The sequence below is a fragment of the Oryx dammah genome, unplaced genomic scaffold, assembly GCF_014754425.2.
Source record: "Oryx dammah isolate SB20612 unplaced genomic scaffold, SCBI_Odam_1.1 HiC_scaffold_20, whole genome shotgun sequence".
NCBI lineage: Eukaryota > Metazoa > Chordata > Mammalia > Artiodactyla > Bovidae > Oryx > Oryx dammah.
In genome coordinates, this window is record NW_024070204.1 from 56,979,376 (window position 1) to 57,001,395 (window position 22,020).

The window sequence follows — 22,020 nt, forward strand, 5'->3', positions numbered from 1 at the left end:
TATAAGGACAAATCTTATCGCCCTCTTTTTCTTTCCAGTCTCTACTTATAAAGTCTCCAATATGACTAAAGGACATTTAAAATATTTCATTATTTGAAAAGATAGTTTCTGATTAAAAAGTACCATTTAGGATTATAAATTAATGCTATTTGGAAAACAGTAATATCTGAAAATAAATATAGGTCCTTTCCTCAAAGCAGGTAAATATATTTCAGATAGACTAGAGTTTACATTAAAAAAAAAAGACTTTGAAAGCATAAGCATAAACTGGGTAAGGCCTTCTTAACATTATACCAATGAAACAAATAAAAGTTAGATAGATAGTTTTCCTATATAGTATTTAAAAAAAAGCTTTTATAAGTAAAACTAGATCATAACAAACTAGAAAAAAATATTTCCAAAAGAGTTAAAAATCTTAATTTATTAAGACTTCATACAAAACAATAACATAATGATAAGCACTTTGATAGAAAAATGGCACAGGCCATGAAGAGAAAAAACAAAAAAGAAATGACCACTGAACATAATTTTTAAATGCTTAGCTGCATCAGCAATTCTAGAAGTACAAAAAATAAAACTGCAATTAGATATAAAGGGTTTTTTTCCCCCTTTAAATAGTTAAAGATTGTTTTAAAAATAATATTACCAAGTGTTGTTCAGGTTAGGGAAACAACAGTCTTATGTACATACTATCAGTGAGAATACACTTTTATACATTCTTTCTAGAGAGTAATCTGACAATGTGTCCCAGAGGGTTAAACAAAATTCCGTTTACACTAGAAATCTTAGAAGCAAAAATGATTAATGCTGTGGAATAGAAAGGGATCAAAAGCTAGGGCCCAGAGAAGATTGTTCTACAGTGGAAAGTCAATTCAAATAAACATGACCTATCTACTAAATGTTGTAGACGGTGTTTAATGTTCAGAACAACATAATGTTCAATATGCTGAGAACTGACTACAAGACATCATAAATAACTGTTGTTTAGTTGCTAAGTTGTGTCCGACCCTTTTGGAACCCCATGGACTGTATGTAGCCTGCCAGAGTCCTCTGTCCATAGGATTTCTCAGGCAAGAATAGTAGAGTGGGTTGCCTCTTCTTTCTCCAGTGGATCTTCCCGATCCCTGGACTGAACCCACATTTCTTGCATTGGCAGGTGTATTTTTTTCACTACTGAGCCACCAAGGAAGTCCAAATAATATAATACCACTTTGTTACAAACATGTGCCGAAAAACATAAAAACAAACAAACAAACAAACAAACAAAAACACAAACATGTGCCAATGTAGACATTGAAAAAGATGAAAAATATTAACCATGATCTTACAAGAATTATTAAGTGTTCTTTAAATTTTCTTCTATTTCTGTATTTAAGAAATTTTATGCTTTAATATGTATTGAAAAAACCAGACACGATTGTCACATTGTCATCTGAAAAAACTTCTTTCTCCCACACTCATTTAAAGTCTTTTTGAATTCAGTAGTCTTTCAGTGAGCCTTATCTCTATAATACCAATGTAATAGGAATCTTATAACATATGATAACCATTCTGGATAGTTTATTAAGATTTCCTTATTCATTTTGTATTGGAGTATAAAAAAAAAGTTAAATTTAAAAATTCCTTTTTCATAGTCTGAATTCAACGAAATAAGGAAGAAATTAAAAAGGAACTAACAAGAAAAACTACACTAATAAAGAATATTTTAAATATGTATATTAGCTCTTTTCAACAAAGAAAACTGATTTTTCTTTTTCAAATTCCATTCTCTTACCTCCAAACAACAAAAAAGTTAAGAAGTAACTTTTTATTTCAGAACTAAAAAAGAAAGGGAAATACAAAACAATTTTAATTGTTTAGGTTGATTCCAATATGTCAATTATCTTTAAAGTGTTAAAAAAAGACTCCAATGTAATATACAAGCATGTAATATATGGGATGAAATGACCAACCACTGAAATCTCAAAGGATGCTTGAATAGCATGCATTTGAACTTAAATGAAAAAGCTGAGGCCCAAATAGAACAAGTGTGACCACGCCCATTCAAATGCCTTAAATGGCTGATCATGATAAACATAATACTTAAAAGTATTCAGTGCTGGGGAAGTAACTAGGATGAGGCTCACAATTATATGGAAATACACTTAGGTCTTTAGAAATGTCAAAAAACAGCTTGTGCATTTTGAGCATCACTTTGTTTTATATAGCTTTTCAGCTTCTGTTGAGACAAATTTACAAAAATAATTAGCAGAAGAAAGGAAAATAAAAAAATAATTAAATATCTTGTCTTTGTAATACATACCAGGTTGTATTTCTATACTTTCCCATGTCTGGATTTTAAGGTGTTAGTTACATAGTGATCACATTTGAAAAAGAAGAGACATGAAATTTCAAAAGTCTTAGAATAAAAACTTCTATCACCCTAGATTCTGTGTGCTCCTCATTTGGCAGCCACTAAACTTTTCCAGAGACTAGGGGTGTGTATTTCCCTTAAAGATTGAAACATTCAGGCAGATACTGACTTTGGATATTGAAAGTTCAGAAGGTATTATTATTTTGGAACAAATATCAACAAATATATCTTGATTTAACCATATTTTGTTGATGTTGTTTAGTCACTTGGTCATGTCTGAGTCTTTGCAACCCCATGGACTGCAGCATGCCAGGCTTCGATGTCCTTCTTTGGGAGCTTGCTCAAACTAATTTCCATTGAATTAGTGATGCCATCCAACCATCTTGTCCTCTGTCGTCCCCTGCTCCTCCTGCCTTTGACCTTTCCCAGCATCAGGGTCTTTTCTAAAGAGTTGGCTCTTCACATCAGGTGGTCAAAGAATTGGAGTTTCAGCTTCAGCATCAGTCCTTCCAATGAATATTCAGGACTGTTTCCTTTAGGACTGACTGGCTTGATCTCCTTGAAGTCCAAGGGACTCTCAAGAGTCTTCTCCAACACCACAGTTCAAAAACATCAATTCTTCGGTGCTCAGCCTTCTTTATGGTCCATACATGACTACTGGAAAAACCATAGCTCTGACTAGATGGTCCTTTGTTGGCAGAGCAATGTTTCTGCTTTTTAATATGCTGTTCAGTTTTGTCATACCTTTTCTTCCAAGGAGCAAGCGCCTTTTAATTTTGTGACTGCAATCACCATCTACAGTGATTTTGGAGCCCAAGAAAATAAAGTCTGTCACTGTTTCCATTGTTTCTCCATCTATTTACCATGAAGTGATGGGACTAGATGTGATGATCTTCATTTTTTGAATGTTGAGTTTGTTTGTTTTTTTTTAAAAAATGAGCAATGTGTAGTGTTCTTAAAAACAGATTTTATTTATTTATTTAAAAAATTTTCTATGTATTATGTCATGCTGCTGCTGCTAAGTTGCTTCAGTCATGTCTGACTCTTAGTGGCCCCATGGACTGCAGCCCACCAGGTTCCTCCATCCATGGGATTTTCCTGGCAAGAGTACTGGAGTGGGGTGCCATTGCCTTCTCCGGTATTATGTCATAGGTATGGCAAAAACCATGACATGTATGTCATGTCAATGTATGGTAAAACCCACTACAGTATTGTAAAGTAATTAGCTTCCAAATAAAATAAATTAATTAAAAAAAAAACATATAAATGAAAAAAATTAAAATTAAATTAAAAACAAATAAAATAGGAAACAACATAGAGAAAGACTGAATGTTGAGTTTTAAGCCAGCTTTTTCACTCTTCTCTTTCACCTTCATCAAGAGGCTCTTTAGTTCTTCTTTGCTTTCTGTCTATGCCATAGACTTTTTTTTAAACCATATTCAGTTCAGTTCAGTTCAGTCGCTCAGTCGTGTCTGACTCTTTGAGATCCCATGAATTGCAGCACGCCAGGCCTCCCTGTCCATCACCAATTCCCAGAGTTCACTCAAACCACATCCATTGAGTTGGCTATGCCATCCAGCCATCTCATCCTCCGTTGTCCCCTTCTCCTCCTGCCCCCAATCCCTCTCAGCATCATGGTCTTTTCCAATGAGTCAACTCTTCACATGAGGTGGCCAAAGCATTGGAGTTTCAGCTTTAGCATCAGTCCTTCCAATGAACACCCAGGACTGATCTCCTTTAGGATGGACTGGTTGGACCTCCTTGCAGTCCAAGGGACTCTCAAGGGACCAGAATTCTGTATCCATTTTAAGTTTCAGATTTTTGTGACTCTTACTTTTAGAGAAAGAATTACTTTGTTATAGAATTTCCCTCTCCAGTTCTAGAGAGCCTGGAATACATAAATTCCTTTGCCTACTTTCTGTTTTTTTTTTTTAAATCAATTTCATGTTGGGAATAATTAGCTAACCTTGGGATAATGATTACTCTGATTTCTCAAACAAGAATGAAATGCCTTCCATACATGTTCTGTCTTCCACACATGATAAGGATTAAATCATTATCTTTGTCTTTTTCACATAATTATTGCCTTTTGCTCAATCAAAAAGCCTTTCTTTCATATTATAGAGTGTGGCCACTGACAGCGTGTCTCATATTTTTGAATTTTTTAAAAGTCATCATTAAGATGGATGGGCTCTCTTCTGCCTCCCTTTATAGTGAGTTGTAATTGCTACATTAATCAATGGAAAGGGACTGAAGTATACTTCTATGCCTGTGCTCAACACTTAGAAGACAAGATGCCTTAGGATGACAGAATTTAAAACCAGGTCAGCAAATTAAAGCACTGCTAGTCCATTACAGAATACTTCTAAACAACTAAAAAAGTCTTTAAGCCTTTAAGATAAATATCTGGAAAAGATAGGACTGCATGCCAATCTTTTATACTTTATTGAATCTAAGATATCATTATTTTATATACCATTAAACAAAAATAATGTTGATTATTATTGTAAGACACCATTAATTGCAAAGTGAATCTAATTTCAGAGATGTTAAAATGCAAAAGATATGTGCTTTAGAATTAAGGAAATATGACAACTACCAGCACTATGCCAGGATTAATCTACTGAAGTTCCTGCTCTAAAGGGGTTACTTACTAAATTTTGTGAATAAATAGGAATCAAAATCCTACCCTCTGTGATGTTTTACTTGATTTTTTAGCTTAATTTATTAATATCATATGAATGTATGTTTCCAGATAAGAATATCTAATGTTTTTCTCTGTGCACTTGAAAATATTTCTCACTTCTTTCTCTTACTTACTCAGGTGGGCAGGGCTCAGTGTTGCAGGTTCTTTGATTTTCAGGTGGCTTACTATCAGGGTCACAGTAATTGTTCTGGACAATGGAGTTGTCATCCAACCTTTTACAGACCACCTCCTGTCTTTGGACACCTTGAGAAAAGGAGGACATCATTAATTGAAGAGTAGTTTACCTTCCAGTAAGTTAGGTATGCATAGCTTTCCTCTGTCGGGAATCAACCTCACTGGATCGATGCTGTCTTATCTGTTCCAGAATACTTGACTGCTTCTCTAAAAAGGAGAGAAGTCCTGGTCATTATATTGCAAACTTAGGCAAAATCACTGTTCTCATATTTAGAAACATAACTTTTCAAGTTGAGAAAAGAAACTATTGGTAATTTTAAACAATTGGTATATCCATATGTATATTCTTCTTCATGCTTTCCTTTAAAAAAAGAAACTTTATTTTCCCAAAATATCATCAGATAAAGTGTATGAATATACATTTCAATGCAAAACAATGGTTGTAGATCTATTTAAAAACAAAACATTAGGGACAAATTTACATTTTAATATTTTGTAGGAAAAATCCAATCAATTTAGTCTTTGTTAGGAACACATAACATTCACACATTTCATTTTTCTCCCTTCCATTTAAAAAAGGTTTATTTCTCTGAAAGTCCACAAAGTCTAGAATTTAAAGACAGCAGTGAGCCTCTTTGAACTGCAACCCATTAAGTAATCTGTTTGCTTTTGTAGAGTTGGCCCTGTTGATCACACCATCGTCAAACAGATTATATACATATTCCATCAAATATTAACTTACAGAATACTTTTCATCCTTAAATATTGGTCTATATAACTTGTTTGCCATAGCTAAAAATATTCTCATAAAAGTTGTAAAATTCTAAATATGTTTATTATTTTTGGCAAAGATATCCACCACAACTTGCTCACATTTCACAAAATACAAGGACACACACAAACACACTCTTATTTGTAAGCATGCCTGGAAATAGACTTTGTGCAGATTCATTTTCTCTTCAGTGGGGAAGAATCAAAAGAAGCAAAGATAAGGTTTATCAAAGTCTCAGAGAAAAGTCAATCTATAACACAATGCTAAATATTTCAGATCTTATGGGGATAGTAGCTTACTCCCAGAACTAAAAATAAAAGCACAAACTAAGCTACCCCTGCTAACCACCCACCTCATTTCTATAACCAGATAGGCTAAATTACCCAGAACCAGTTGTAAAAGCAGCATTAGCAGTATCCAGGAAACTACAGCTTCATACCAGGCTAAACCTACACAAACCTTCAGTTTTTTTCTCAGTTACTTCTACAGTGCTCTAAAGAAAAGAGTTTGATCCCAGATTAGAGAAATCAGTGTGAAACAGGACCATTCAATGAAGGAAACTGTCACCTAAAGAGGTATGCACTAAATCCTTCCTCAAGCATGGAGTGCCAAGCATGGCCAGATGGGAGTGCCACAGCTATCAGGCTTTGCACACTTTTAACTAAGCCCTTTGAATTTGAAGATAGGAAATCTATTTCCCTGATAGGGAAAACCATTAAGTCCCATAGTCTCCATAATGGTGGTGAGCAGTTGAAGAAGATGTATTTGATTACTTGCAGTGGTTCTTACTAATCATCTTCAACAAGTTTCTTGGTTTTTCTAAATTTAGAGCTTTAAAGCACAGCCAAACAACTTACTGGCAAAATGTCTCAGAGTATGTATTGTATCATTCCTTCCCAACCCATTGAATAGGCCAAACATCTCAGTTTATGCAACAACAGTTTGGAATTTTTTTACTATTAAACTTAAGATTTTTGAGGGAAGAATGATTCACATCAGGCATATCTTTGACCCATTCACAGATGTTCCACAATATTTACCAGATAGTTCCTCATTGTGTCATCCCAGTGGGCAGATAACTAAGTCCATGTGATTCACCTAGACAAAACTCTCTATTATTAGTCATCGGATTCAACTACCAAATGCCACAATGGCTCAGAATATATATCCGCCCAGCTTCAATACTTTGTTCCTATCAGGAAGAGCAGAGAATTGTTTTTATAGGTTAGTATGGTTATTTTTAAAAAGTCATTCAAATATGATTATACTTGAAGTGGGGAAACTCAAAATATCCACTTATACGAAGGACTTAAAACTTTAACTAACTTTTATAAATATGTTTAATAATTAAAAAAATACGATTATACTTGCAATAAGAAAGTTGTCATTCAATCTAGTATTCTTGGGTGTTTTTCAGAAAAGCATAAGCTTTTAATTTTAATTTAATTTTATGTTTATTGAGGGAGGATAAACATTTTCAACACTACAAAATGGGACTGATATTGCTTGATATCAGTGGCAGAAATATCAATTCAGTTTCTACAGGTTAAGATAAAATTCTACTTCCTTAAAAAATCTTAGAAATGTTGTTTGGTTATAATGATATTAGTTTTTAAAAGTAGCCTTAATTATAAAAGCAAGGCCTCTGCAATGTGAATCACAGATGAGATACTAGTTATTAGAGGTAAGATTTACACTTGATTTTAAGATAAATTCTATCCACGTACGATCTTGAAACAAATTCAGCTATATAACATTAATTGTCAGAAATTTGGAAAATACAAAAAACCAGAAAGAGCAAAGTAAAAATTATCCACAATCTCATATCTTTGCTTTGGATCTTTATTTTTAAGGCAATTTTATTCTTTGGTGGGATCCAGTAATTAAAATTAATAGTACACAAACTAAAAGTGCCAGCTAAACATGGTTAGTGGGTCATTCATTCTTTCACTCATCCATTCATTCATTCAACAGAGAATAATTACTGAATACAAGGCACTGTACTTCTTATGCGATACTGAGCTAAGTGTGAAGAATTACAAATTGACTTAATTTCCTCATGTCTAGTTTCTTAACAACTCGAATTTAGGATATTTAGGGGTGCATTTCAGTTTCATAATTTCAGAATGCTATTTTTTATGAAGCAAAAATGAAAGTTCTTGAATAAGCAGCTGAAATAACTGTATTTTACAAAGACACATTTTCCTTGCATTCATCTTTTATTAATTTTCTTCTAAAGTGTCACATTAGATAGTGTGGTATTTCACACTCAAGAACTGACTATACCAGTAATTTATTCCAAATCTTCCTAAAATGCTGAACTATCTTCCTTCAATAGCACAAATCTTCCAACTTATACCCCCCACACTTGGTAGGTTTACAAATTTTTTTTCTTTTTAAGTCAGTAGCAACAGAGTTGCTGACAATTAAGGCAATGCACTTAATTGAATGGATTTTTCAACACATACTTATGGATTAAGGAAAATGCAGCTTTTAGCGTTAGAAAATTTAAATCAACTGGAAATAATCTAAACTAAGTCAACAAGAGAAATGACTGAGTTTAGAATCTTTTTATATGATTAACCCTCTTGTACATAGCTTCTTTTAAAGTAATCTGTAAAACATTGCTAAGAAATTGATTTAAACCTTTTTGGGAATAATTACATCCAGTTACACAAAACCACTATGCTTTCAAATCTAAAGACATATAGTTTATAACCCAAAACATAAAATATCTGTATGACCAGTCAGTATATGCCTAATCAAAAATAAAATTCTGTGGTTTAGTGCCCATATCCCCTGGAGATATGCAGATGTTCAGCAGAATTTAATTGGTCAGACTTACAATTGCACTAATATTTTATTCTTAAACACCTGAAGTTACAGGCATGCAAATTCTATACCTAATTCTGTTTTTAAATGCAATTCCTCTTCCTTGTTAAAAAAAAAAACTTTGTTGCTTTCATATTACAAAATTTAAGTACAAAGATATCACTACCAATATACATTTATTCTAAACTCTCTCAAATGAGTGTATCCTGTTTAGAGTCTTTTATCATTTTGATTAGTAGTAGTAATAGTGTTAGTTGCTCAGTCGTGTCCGACTCTGCAGTTCCACAGATTGTAGCCCTACAGGCGCCTCTGTTCATTCTCCAAGCAAGAATACTGGAGTGGGTTGCCATTCCCTTCGCCAGAGGATCTTCCTGACCCAGGAATCAAATCTGGGTGTTACGTTGCAGGAAGATTCTTTACCATTTGAGCTACAGGGCAGCAAACATGCTTCTTAACACAGAAACATAACCTTTATTTTTAGCTTGGAAGCTTAAATTTGACAGATCTTTTATTTCATTTCTGCCAATAGTTAAAGGTTACAGATGATCTACTTGCCCATCAAAAGTTATGTTGTCCAATAGGAGGAAGGAGTACACAGCTTGAATCACTGCTCAAGGTACACATGAAGAAATGGCATTTAGTATTTTGAAATAGCATATACCATAGGAAAATGAGCAAGAAGTCCTGGATGGAATCCTTCATCTTCTGTGCTTATTCTAGGAAATGGTGATGGTTCACAAATATAGGGTCTTTAGCTCAGCAGTTGCAGTCATAGGGCCAACCCTGAGTGAAGACTTTAGAAAACTTTCCTCCTTTTCATTTCTTGCATCCTTTTCAATCCCTCTTCTATTCCTCTTATAAACTGCTCAGAGTTCTCATGTCCCATCTCTCTTCTTTCAGATAATTAAATCACTTTATACATACATGTGTAAAAATATTTAGCAATTTATTGCTTTTCTCCAGGCATTTTTTTCAAATGTCATGATCAACAAACTAAGATCTTGGCATCTGGTCCCATCACTTCAAGGCAAATAGACAGGGAAACAATGGCAATAGTGGCAGACTTTATTTTCTTGGGCTCCAAAATCACTGTAGATGGTGAGGCAGCCATGAAATTAAAAGATGCTTGCTCCTTGAAAGAAAAGCTATGACCAACCTAGACAGCATATTAAAAAGCAGAGAAATTACTTTGCCGACAAAGATCTGTCTAGTCAAAGCAATGGTTTTTTTCAGTAGTAACGTATGGATGTGAGAGTTGGACCATAAAGAAAGCTGAGCGCGAAGAATTGATATTTTTGAACTGTGGTGTTGGAGGAGACTCTTGAGAGTCCCTTGGACTGCAAGATCAAACCAGTCAATCCTAAAGGAAATCAATCCTGAATATTCATTGGAAGGACTGATGATGAAGCTGAAGCTCCAATCCTTTGGTTACCTGATGCGAAGAACTGATTCATTGGAAAGACCCTGATGCTGGGAAAGATTGAAGGCGGGGGAGAAGGCGATGACAGGATGAGATGGTTGGATCGCATCACCGACTCGATGGACATGAGTTTCAGCAAGCTCTGGGAGTTGGTGATGGACAGGGAAGCCTGGTGTGCTGCAGTCCATGGAGTTGCAAAGAGTCAGACACAACTGAGCTACTGAACTGAACTGAACAGGGCAATTCATCATTTTGGCATCATGTTACCACTTGAATTTCATTTAAAAGACTGACATGTATTAAACTAAGAAGGATGGGAGAGACATTAAGGGCAAGAGAAAGATATTTTAGGTCTTCTCAAATCTACTCATAAGAACCAGCATTTCAGTTCTAGACCATTCAATTGGTAAGTGTTTAGTCTATAACTAAGTATAAGGGAAAGAAAGAGAAAAAGTGCAACTTTAGGATTGATGAGCTAATCAACACTTAGATAATTTAATCTAGTGGCAAAGCACATCATATTTACCCAAGAAACAGTTTTTCTGAAGAAGAGGGGGGAGGTTAGTAAGTCAGAACTTATAGTAAAAATGTGGTTGGTGGCTAAGGCAACAATTTGCTTAACCACAGCATCCAAAGTAGGTAGCAACCAAGACAACACTATATAACCACAGTATACAGAACATATGGCCAACAATATTAATTTAATCTAAATCTTTAGTGCAGATAGCATCCAGAGAGCAACAAGTGCCAGGAAAAAAAAAAATGTCTCTCTGCTCTGCCTTTCACGGCTGGAATCTGGCTGCTGTGCTGTGATTATTGGCCAGACATAAGCATTTGTAGGGCAGAGCAAAGCCCATCTGCCTTGGATCTAACAGCTGGCATCAGGGTACCAATCAGCTCCACCCAATTACTTCCTTCTGAAAAGACTTGTGCTCGTTTTTTATCTTCCAAAGGTTTCCTTTCTCTCTCTTTCCAGTGTCTTCCCTTCTGTCTTGAGGAAAATTAAACATCCTAAGAAAGCAGGATTAAGAAAAGGAAAATGAGGCACTAAAAATATTTATTTTTCTAGAGCAACTGTGTTTAGTGATGGTTAGATAAGGTGGAGCATACAAATATTGTGTTTATTGGAAATCACATTATCCTTAGAGGGAATTCCTACTACTCATTACAAATTAACAGTAATCTCTTCCATGGAAAGAATCTAACTTAACTCATTGAATTCCTACTAAGTCTAAGTCATGGATTTTCTGTTATCATAAGGGAGAAAATGAGTGAGACAGACTTGACATCAATGAGATTACATTAATAATGAAGGGAGAGGATACGCAATTACTATTATATTATGGAAGCTACCTTATCTAATAAGATCATGCCTTTTCAGACCTAATATTGTTAATTTTATAGTCCTCTCATTTTGTTAAGTTGCTGTCTGATTCCTTTTTCTTTGATATTTGTGGATCTTAAGAATTCTCATAGCCAAATGTCTATGTGGTTATCTCCTTTCACTTTATCTTTTTATGATATTTTTTTCTCAGTCCAATTTCTGCCATGTTTAGTTACCACCTCTTTTTGAGTTTTAGCAGTGTAGGTAAATGATCTAAGGCAAGTTTTTATTCTCCTTTGTATAATGAGATTAAAAAATTAAATGATTTCTAATGTTTCTTTGAGATCCAAAATTCTATGAAAGCTGGCTTTTCTTTTTTTCCCCCACAATTCAATTTTCCATTTTCCCCCCTTCTATGTCTGCTTTCCCCCTGTATTCGACAGAATATAAGTCTGGAGAACAGCGTTTGATAGATTCCATTTGCTTTTGAGTTGTTTAAATGTCTCAGTTCTTAGCGGTGTGAGGTATGTATCAAAGGAGTCAGACATGTCAAGAGGCAGAACACTAGAAATAAAAGACTTTATGAGAGGCAAGTTCCCTAATTTTAACTCATATTATACTAAAAGGTATTTCCATGAACTTTAGTAGGAGTTTATTGTTTTGGGTATTTCATTAAAAATCTTAGAGGAATGATGCTGGAGTATAAGATGATTTTGAGCTCTTTTACTTATTACCAAATAAAAAAGCTTTCCTTTAATTATATGTAAAATCCCTTTCTTGGAACCAAAGAGCAAATATTTCAGATTTAAATTATAACAAGGACACAATCATAAACAAGCTGTTCGTTTTAAAACTAAAATTTTAACTTTGTTTGCATAAAAAAATGGGAGTGGTAATATCATAAAGTCCTATAGAATTGTGATAATGCTTATCATTATAAGAAGCTTCATTTTTTTCCAAAAGTATTTTATGCATAATACCTTGTAAACATGCCTGATACTATGACTGTCAAAAATGAGATTTGGGACAAAATTTCTGTGAAGTGAAACATGACCTGTGATATATAGATCATTAATACAAAAGGAATGCACTTAAACATTGCTTTCAGCCCTACACAAGTTTTTCAGTGAGTAAACATATATGCAGGCCCTATTTATGTTAAGGAAGAACACAATCTCTAAAGCAATAGAAACAAAATGAAAGAGGAAGGAAAACAGCATTAGGAGGAATATTTTAGGTTAGCAGAGATTTCTTTCCCTCAGTTATAAATCTTAACATTAGAGAAAACGCAAGCCACAGTATGCAAGGGTAAACAGTGAAAAATGTCAGATTCTCAAACTAAACTTGCATATGCAAGATTTTTTACAAGAAGTTAGAAAGCTTAAATTATATTGAAAATACAGAGTAGAATTCAAAGAATTTTTTAGAATGTATATTCCATAGAAGAAGCCATATAAGGAAAACGATAAATAGAAATAGAGAAATAAAAGAAAAAACATATTAGCTTTCAGAAGTGTGAATCAGCCAAGAGTATGAGTTTACTTAGCGGAATACTCCTCTGAAGGGCATGTTACATGAGAACTGAGCTAAGTGCAGTCGATGGCTACATTTGTTGCTCATTTGCTCAGTGATGTCCAGCTCTCTGCAACCCCATGGACTGCATGCAGCACACCGGGCTTCTCTGTCCATCACCAACTCCTGGAGCTTGCTGAAACTCATATCCATCAAGCTGGTGATGCCATCCAAAAATCTTGTTCTCTGTCGTCCCCTTCTCCCTCTGCTTCAATCTTTCCCAGCATTAGGGTCTTTTCCAATGAGTCAGCTCTTCGCATCAGGTGGCCTAAGTGTTGGCGCTTCAGCCTCAGCATCAGTCCTCCAGTGAATATTCAGGATCGATTTCCTTTAGGGTTGACTTGTTTGATCTCCTTGCAGTCCAAGGGACTCTCAAGAGTCTTCTCCAACACCACAGTTCAAAAGCATTGATTCTTCAGTGCTCAGCCTTCTTTATGGTCCAACTCTCACATCCATACATGACTAACAGAAAAACCATAGCTTTGACTAGATGGACCTTTGTCGGCAAAGTGATGTCTCTGCTTTCTAATATGCTGTCTAGGCTTGTCATAGCTTTTCTTCCAAGGAGCAAGCATCTTTTAATTTCATGGCTGCAGTCACCATCTACAGTGATTTTGGAGCCCAAGAAAATAAAGTCTGTCACTATTTCCATTGTTTCCCCATCTATTTGCCATGAAGTAATGAGGCTGAATGCCATGATCTTCATTTTCTGAATGCTGAGTTTTAAGCCAGCTTTTGCACTCTCCTCTAGATAGCATAGGCTTTTAGGAGCTGTGATGTTCACAAGTGCCCTGCTATGAGTCAGATACAACTAACCCCATATGTTTAAGTGTACTCTTCCTTCTCAACATTGAAAGTTAATTGAAAGAAGGGGATGATGAGAAAGAATGACTAGGGGAATGCTACAGTCAATACAATGACAGACTATTGTCTAGTCTAACACATATTTTATTTTTCAAAGGGCAAAGCGAAAATTAGGGAATAACGAACAAAGCTCATACAAATCTTTAATTCCTTGTAAACTTAAGTCACTTATTGCAAAGGCCTTGTATCATTAAAAGTATCACAGTGATCTGCTTTATGTCTAAGTTTGGTATATAAAGGAACCAAATGTAACAGGACCCTCATAGTTTCAAACAGAACACAATACAACCTTAAACAGAAAGAATCTTTTATAGGGAATTTTTCCTAAAAACTAATTATATAACTATATTTCTTCAAAGGGAAAGAAATGACAATGACTAATAGGTTTTTAATTATTCAAACTAAAATTTCCATCTCTTATCTTTTACTTAACTCTGAAAGTAACTTATGGATGGTAATTTCTAAATCCAAGGGAAGAAAACAATTATATGACTTATTAATGTCTTTCACACTTCATTCCAATCAAGTCTATCTTGAAACTCGAAAAATAATTGAATTTTGTTTTCCTCTGTTTCATTTTAGGACCCCATCCACTTTGAGTTTGTTTCCAAGTTACAGTGTATGTGTCATTGCTGCTGCTGCTGCTACTGCTGCTAAGTGGCTTCAGTCGTGTCTGACTCTGTGTGACCCCATAGACGGCAGCCCACCAGGCTCCGCCATCCCTGGGATTCTCCAGGCAAGAACACTGGTGTGGGTTGCCATTTCCAAGTCAAGTCTTAAAACCCTTTTTTGTATGACGCATATTCTGTTAGTTCACTAATAATGTCAAATGACCATTATTAGTGATGTTAAATATCTTAGGTATATTGAACATCACTAACAGAATCAGCAAAGAAATTAAAAGGACATCTGTGAATATATAAAGCATTTTTCTCTGTTTTATCTAGTCCTTTGAGAGATGGTCTCTTTCAGCCAGATATTAGTACTGGCATAAGGATTGCATTATATTTTTCTAATAATTACTTTTCAAAATTGTTATTTTAGAATGGATTTATTTTACTTTTAAGTGCACAATTATGGTTGTGTTGCATCATTCTTGAAAACAATAAAATATGTAACATTAAGTGCTTCTATAGAAACAAGGTAGAAATATCTAACTTTCTAAGGGGACCAGGTAATCTGCACGAAAGATTCACTAAAGCAGTCTGAAAAGTCTATTATTAGTAAAAAGAATAGTGTATATTATTACATAAACTTGTTAGGTAGTAAATTGCAAAGAAGAATTTGCTATTGGGGCTCTTTTAAATATACAGTTTTTTTTTTTTTCTTTTCTTCCTTTTTTTTTCTTTTGTTTTAATCACTTGAAACTGAACTAACAGAAACAGGAAGGAAACATATTCAAGCAGGGCACATCAGAAGAAATAAATATAGATATGAAGGAGAAATTTACATACGACTCAAAATCTCTAGTTTCTTAATGAAAGTGCATAAGAGTCTCCATTTTTAAACTTTGAACATCACTAAGACCCTGAATAAGGAGTTTTTATACATTTTTTTCCTCTTATGAAATAAAATTTACCAACCACTGAAACGAAGTGAGGGGACTAATTTTTGTCCAACTTTACTGATACTCATTTTAGTCTAAATCAAGAGTTCTCAAATTTTCTTGGTTCACAGCACCATTAGTGTCCCAGTAATTTTTTCACAGCTCTCCCAGGAAGAAAAAAAAAAAAAATAAGAGCTTCACTTATTAAATAGTTAGGTCCAAACAACTCAAAAGTAATAATTTGTGTAGTGTATGACCCATGTCATTGTGTTTGCATTGAAAATGTACAATATTCAGTAGTGTCTCTGTGAGTGTGCTGTGGGGAACCACAGCGTGGTGTGAAAAATATGACCCTAAATCAGGAAAATACAAACTAGTAACTGGAAACTATGTAAAGCATCTTAAAAATCTTAAAAAGTAGAAACCAGTTCCAATACATACAAGAATCTAGGTGAGCCAGGTAAAACCACAGAGTAAAATAAAAATATCTGTCTTAGAAAGAGGAAAAACATAGAGTTTCTTTTTCAAATTTATATGCTATTCACACACACACACACACACACACACACACACACACACACACATTAGGCTTAAGATGATATCCAGGAAAGAAAAAGAATAACAAGTAAAATAAGCATCTATATAAAATTTAGGCATCAAATATATAATAAAATTAAACAGACTATGTAAATGTAAAATAAAAACTGATAACATTTTAAATAGTTAAAGACAATTGATCAGAAACATTCCTTAAACACTCCATTGTATAAAAAAAAAATCTGTGCTCTTTGATCATCAAACAAAATCAAAATTGCCTCTAAAAATAAATCTGTCTCCCTCTTCCAGTCCTCCATCTAAGCATAGCTTTAGCTTATCTTTTTCTTTTTTTCCTCTGAGCTGCTAAGTAATGAATGGCTAGCAAAGAGATGCCTTTGTCAGCAGAAAACTGACCAAACTGGTATATAAGTTTTGTACTTCAATATAAAGAGAAAGAAAGAAAAGCCTAGAAAAAACAATTTGAAGAAAGTAATCAGAAGTGTCAATAGACCTGATTGCAGGACAAAGACTGTATATTTAGAGTATAAATGTAAAACTAATACATTAAAATACATATGTATTGCTGACCTTTCTTGGCACAACTAAAGCATCCTTAAGATTTCTTTTGTAACAGAACAGGTACAACAGTACAGCATCAACTCTGTTAACTGGTTTTGGAAAGTTTTGCTTTAAAGTCTTTGTTAGTTTCTCAGTCCTGTCCGACTCTTTGTGACCCACGGACTGTAGACCACTCTGCTCCTCTGTCCATGGATTTCCCAGGCAAGAATACTGGAGCAGGTTGCCATTCCTCCTCCAGGGGGACTACTCGACCCAGGGATCGAACCCAGGTCTCCGGCATTGCAAGCAGGGAAGCTTTAAAGTCTAAGGGTTGTATTAAATAAGAGGAGGACTTGGCGGGTGAGGTGTAAAGGGACTGGTTTGAATAGTGGGAAATGAGAGAACATCTAGAAACATAGGGGAGGAAATTATCGTGAATACTGCTGCATTTTGCAAAAATTCATTCCCTAACAAAAACAACAATTTCCTAAAACAATAAAAGACCTTCTCTTATTAGAACTCTTAGTCACAAAGAAAAAAAAAAGTTTGTTATCAGTTTTTCATAAATGTTAAAACAAGGGCCTCATATTCTGACTTGTGCATCTAAATTAAAGTTGGTTAAGTATATATATCACTTATTCATTTTAGCTCCCTAAGTACCACAGAAACTTGAAATGAGAATAAAGGGTTTTGGAAAATCCATTTAGTATAATTTCACTTGATCTTAGCCAAAAGGCCAAAATAAGATATTTAACACAATTTCAGTCAGTTTTAAAAGCATTATTTAGACGCTTATAAATGATTTACTAGGTAAAGAAGTAAGCATGTAAATAAACTACAATAAACTTTCTAAAGACAAGTCCAAGGACAATGACCACACTAAACAAAATTGCGAAATTAATTAGTATTCTACCACTCTTTTCATTCCCTTCTCTGATGCCTCTAGCTACTTTTCCACCCCAGATACTTATAAGAAAAGCTCATTAACCTTTACATTCAACTAGTAACCAATTAATAACAGAGATATGAGTAATGCTTCGAGAGGTGTTTGCATCTGAATGCAATTTGAAAACTAACTAAACCTTCAATCAGCCTCAAAGGCAGTACTTAACCATGGCTACACATTAGCCTTATCAATGGAGCTTTTAAAAATATTCCTAAACAATTAGATAGGAATATCTGGGGGCAGGACTGAACTTCAAAGTTGTTTAAAGCTCCCTAAGTGATTCCAATGAACAGTCAAAGCTGAGAATCACTACTTTAGGAAAAACATTTGAAAAAATGAAATTTCAAGCTGTAAAGGAGAAATTATTAGTGGGGACTATATCACGTTGCTCTACTGTTGTTTAGTCACTAAATCATGTCTGACTCTTTGTGACTCCACGGACTGTAGCAGCCAGGCTTTCCTGTCCTTCACTGTCTCCTGGAGTTTGCTCAAACTCATGTCCATTGAGTCAATGAGGCCATCCAACCATCTCATCCTCTGTCACCCCCTTCTCCTCCTGCCCTCAATCCTTCCCAGCATCAGGGTCTTTTCCAATGAGTCAGCCTCCAGAACGAAAACCACAATATAGAAAACTAACCAAAATGCTCACATGGATCACAGCCTTGTCTAACTCAATGAAATTATGAGCCATGCTGTGCAGGGCCACCAAAGACAGGTCATGGTGGAGAGTTCTGACAAAACGCAGTCTACTGGAGGAGGGAATGGCAAATCACTTCAGTATTCTTGTCTCGGGAACCACATGAATAGTATGAAAAGGTGAAAAGACATGACACTGGAAGATGAGCCCTCCAGGTTGGTAGGTATTCAATATGCTACTGGAGAAGAGTGGAGAAATAGCTTCAGAAAGAATGAAGAGGTTGAGCCGAAGTGGAAACAATATCGAGTCTGGTGATAAAAATGAAGTCCAATGTTGTAAAGAACAATACTGCATTGGAACTTGGAATGTTAGGTCCATGAATCAAGGTAAATTGAATGTGGTCAAACAGATGGCAAGAATGAACATCAACATTTTAGGAATCAGTGAACTAAAATGGACAGGAATGGGCAAGTTTAATTCAGATGACCATCGTATCCAATACTGTGCACAAGAATCCCTTAGAAGAAATGGAATAGTCCTCACAGTCCGAACAAAAGAGTCCAAAATGCAGTACTCGGGTGCAGTCTCAAAAATGACAGAATGATATCCAGTTATTTCCAAGGTAAACCATTCAACATCACAGTCATCCAAGTCTATGCCCCAACCACTAATGCCAAAGAAGCTGAAGTTGAATGGTTCTATGAAGACCTACAAGATCTTTTAGAACTAACACCAAAAAAAGATGTCCTTTTCATCATAGGGGATTGGAATTCAAAAGTAGGAAGTCAAGAGATATCTGGAGTAACAGGCAAATTTGGCCTGTTTGGCCTGTTTGGAGGGCAAAATGAAGCAAGGTAAAGGCTAACGGAGTTTTATCAGGAGAACACACTGGTCATAGCAAACACCATCTTCCAGCAAACACCGTCTTCCAACAACGTGAGAGATGACTCTACACATGGACATCATTAGACGGTCAATGTTGAAATCAGATTGATTATATTCTTTGCAGCTAAAGATGGAGAAGCTCTATATGGTCAGCAAAAACAAGACTGGGAGCTGATTGTGGTTCAGATCATTGACTCCTTATTGCAAAATTCAGACTTAAATAGAAGAAAATAGGGAAAACTACTAGGTTATTCAGGTATGACCCAAATCAAATCCCTTATGATTATACAGTGGAAATGGCAAATAGATTCAAGGGATTAGATCTGATAGACAGAGTGCCTGAAGAGCTATGGACGGAGGTTCATAATATTGTACAAGAGGTGGTGACCAAAACGATCCCCAAGAAAAAGAAATGCAAGAAGGCAAGATGGTTGTCTGAGGAGGCCTTATAAATAGCTGAGAAAAGAGGAGAAGTAAAAGCCAAAGGAGAAAGTGAAACATATACCCAACTGAATGCAGAGTTCCAAAGAATAACAAGGAGAGGTAAGAAAGCCTTATTCAGTGAATAATGTAGAAAAATAGAGGAAAACAATAGAAAAGGAAATTAAGAGACACCAAGGGAACATTTCATGCAAAGGTAGGCCTGTTGCTCTACTGATAATGTCAATTGATGAAAAAGCTCTGTTCAAGGTAAAGGACCATTTTTATTATAAGAGAAAATGCTACATTTAGAAAATCACTAGTTTGAAGTCTTGATTTCAGCAAGTTACTTGAGTTTTACCTGTAAAAGAAGAATAACAATAGCAATGCCTATCTCCTGGTGCTATTTAGAATGAGCAAATGAAACAGGGCACCGAAAAATGTTTCATAAAACTGTAAAATTTTATTTGTTATTACATAGATGAGCTAGAACCATTTATCATTTAAAAGATTAGTTGTAAAGTGATTACAACTATAATATGGATTATTATCTAAAAGATTTATCAGTTTGTTTTAATAATTTACTTTATAAAATCTAAGCATCTAGCCCAATGTTTCTTGAAGTATGATTTCTTAAAGTATGATTCACTGATACCACTGAATGCTGGTATTACCAGCATCAGTTGAAAATTTGTTAGAAAGGCAAATTCTTGGAGTCTGCCTCAGACCTACCACGTCAGAAACTGGAGGCAGAATTTAGCAACCTTGTTTGAACAAGACTTCCAGGTGATTCCTTTGCATGCTACAACTTGAAAACCATACATCTACCCAAACATCAGTAAAAAGAGAGTATATACAACTAAAACCAAAAGATAATATATATTACTTATTGTATGCGCTTAGTAACTCAGTCATATCTGACTCTTTGTGACCCCATGGACTGCAGCCCACCAGGCTCCTCTGTCTATGGGGATTCTTCAGGCAAGAATACTGGAGTGGGTTGCCATGCCCTCTTCCAGGGGATCTTCCTAATCCAGGGATCGAACCCAGGTATCTTGCATTACAGGCAGATTCTTTACTGTCTGAGCAAATATTTAAATAAGAAATGTTATTTATTATTTAAATGTTTAAAAGTCATAGAAAAGGCATATCATCATTAATTGCAACTTAAAAAACTCCTAAAGTTTTGTATTTTAAAATAGTACAATTCTCACTACCTGGCCAAGCTTTATCAATTAACACATTAATCATGAATACAATAGTAGTATATAAGTTTAGAAGTCAGATTAATTACAGAGTATACAATACTTTGGATAAGGAATTCCCACAATAGTGGGAATAACAATGGTTCAGAAAATAGTCAAGTTTTAATTCTCTCAGAGAGGAAGAGTCACAACTGTATCTTAAAAATCACATTTATCCTGAAGACAACACCCCACAGCATCTCAATGTTTTTATTCAGGCTAAGGAAGTGTGTCATCACTGACTCAGAGAAAAGGCCATTTCTTGGACTGAATCACCAGTAATGTTTCCTGCAGTCTTAGATTTGTCATTGTGTCTGCTAAGCAACAGAAAAACAGTCTCAAAACTTCTTATCTTGAAAGATTTCATAAGAAAAAATACCAACATTGCTCCCAAACTCAAAGTCCAAAGGTCTTGCTATTAATTAGACATATGCAAGATAGCATAGGTGAGAACACTGACGAGTCACGAGATTGCAATAGAAAGTTCTTTGAGATCGTTCCTGTTCCTTTGTTTTACATTTTAAAAAGTTTTGGCAGTCTCAAGATACCTAGCACCACCTTGGAAAGATGAGCATAGAGTATCCCAATTAAAAATTCATGTTTAGTATTCATCTTTGGCTTCTGAGTGAAACTGAGAAGAAATGATTTTCCCTGAAAGATTCCTTAACTACAGATGAAGTTCCATTTACCATCACTGAGCATATGACTCTGGTTCGTTCTTTAATCAAGATTCCTGGAGCCATAAGGGATTTTCGTTCCCTGAATCCTAAGCCTCCAATATTTAAAGAACCTAAGGTTAAAAGTGGGGTTATGTGTAGGAAGAATAATTCTAATAATTGATATCTGTACTCTATATTCTAGGAAATATTTTCAACGTATTCAAACAAAAGACTATAATCAAAATTATACTGTCTTTCTCTAGCAATTGCTTTGCTCCACCTTACAAGAAAAACAGCAATTCTAAACTCTAATTTCCTCCACTGGAAAGAATAACATAAATATAAAATTGCCCAAAATAATTCACTCCTTTTGCTCATTCACTTACTATAAACATTTCCTGAGTTCCTAGTATGTTCCAGAAATTGTTTTAGATGCAAAATGAGTCTAGTGAGATGCACAGACTTCAGTGGTGAGGATGTGAATTCTATGTGTCTAGAGTGCTAGGTTTCAGATTCTCTGTGAACTAGGACCAGTGGTACTGAAATTTGAATGAGTATCAGAATCACTTG

The 22,020-nt window shown here is 34.9% G+C and overlaps 1 protein-coding gene across 6 annotated transcripts in view; it reads right to left on the reverse strand.

The window, feature by feature from the left end:
• Nucleotides 1-22,020, reverse strand: part of ADAMTS6 (ADAM metallopeptidase with thrombospondin type 1 motif 6) — a 290,379-nt gene that overhangs the window by 33,535 nt on the left and 234,824 nt on the right. For 4 of the 6 annotated variants that reach the window (XR_005724833.1, XR_005724832.1, XM_040262604.1 and 1 more), the window contains one exon: nt 5,174-5,303. Coding sequence is in view for 2 of the 6 variants with exons in the window: in XM_040262604.1 (XP_040118538.1) it covers nt 5,174-5,303 (130 nt within the window). In the remaining 4 variants the exon portion in view is untranslated. Of the gene's footprint in view, nt 1-5,173; nt 5,304-5,344; nt 5,442-22,020 lie in introns of all 6 variants that reach the window. The other 2 variants (XR_005724834.1, XR_005724835.1) reach the window with 1 other exon arrangement.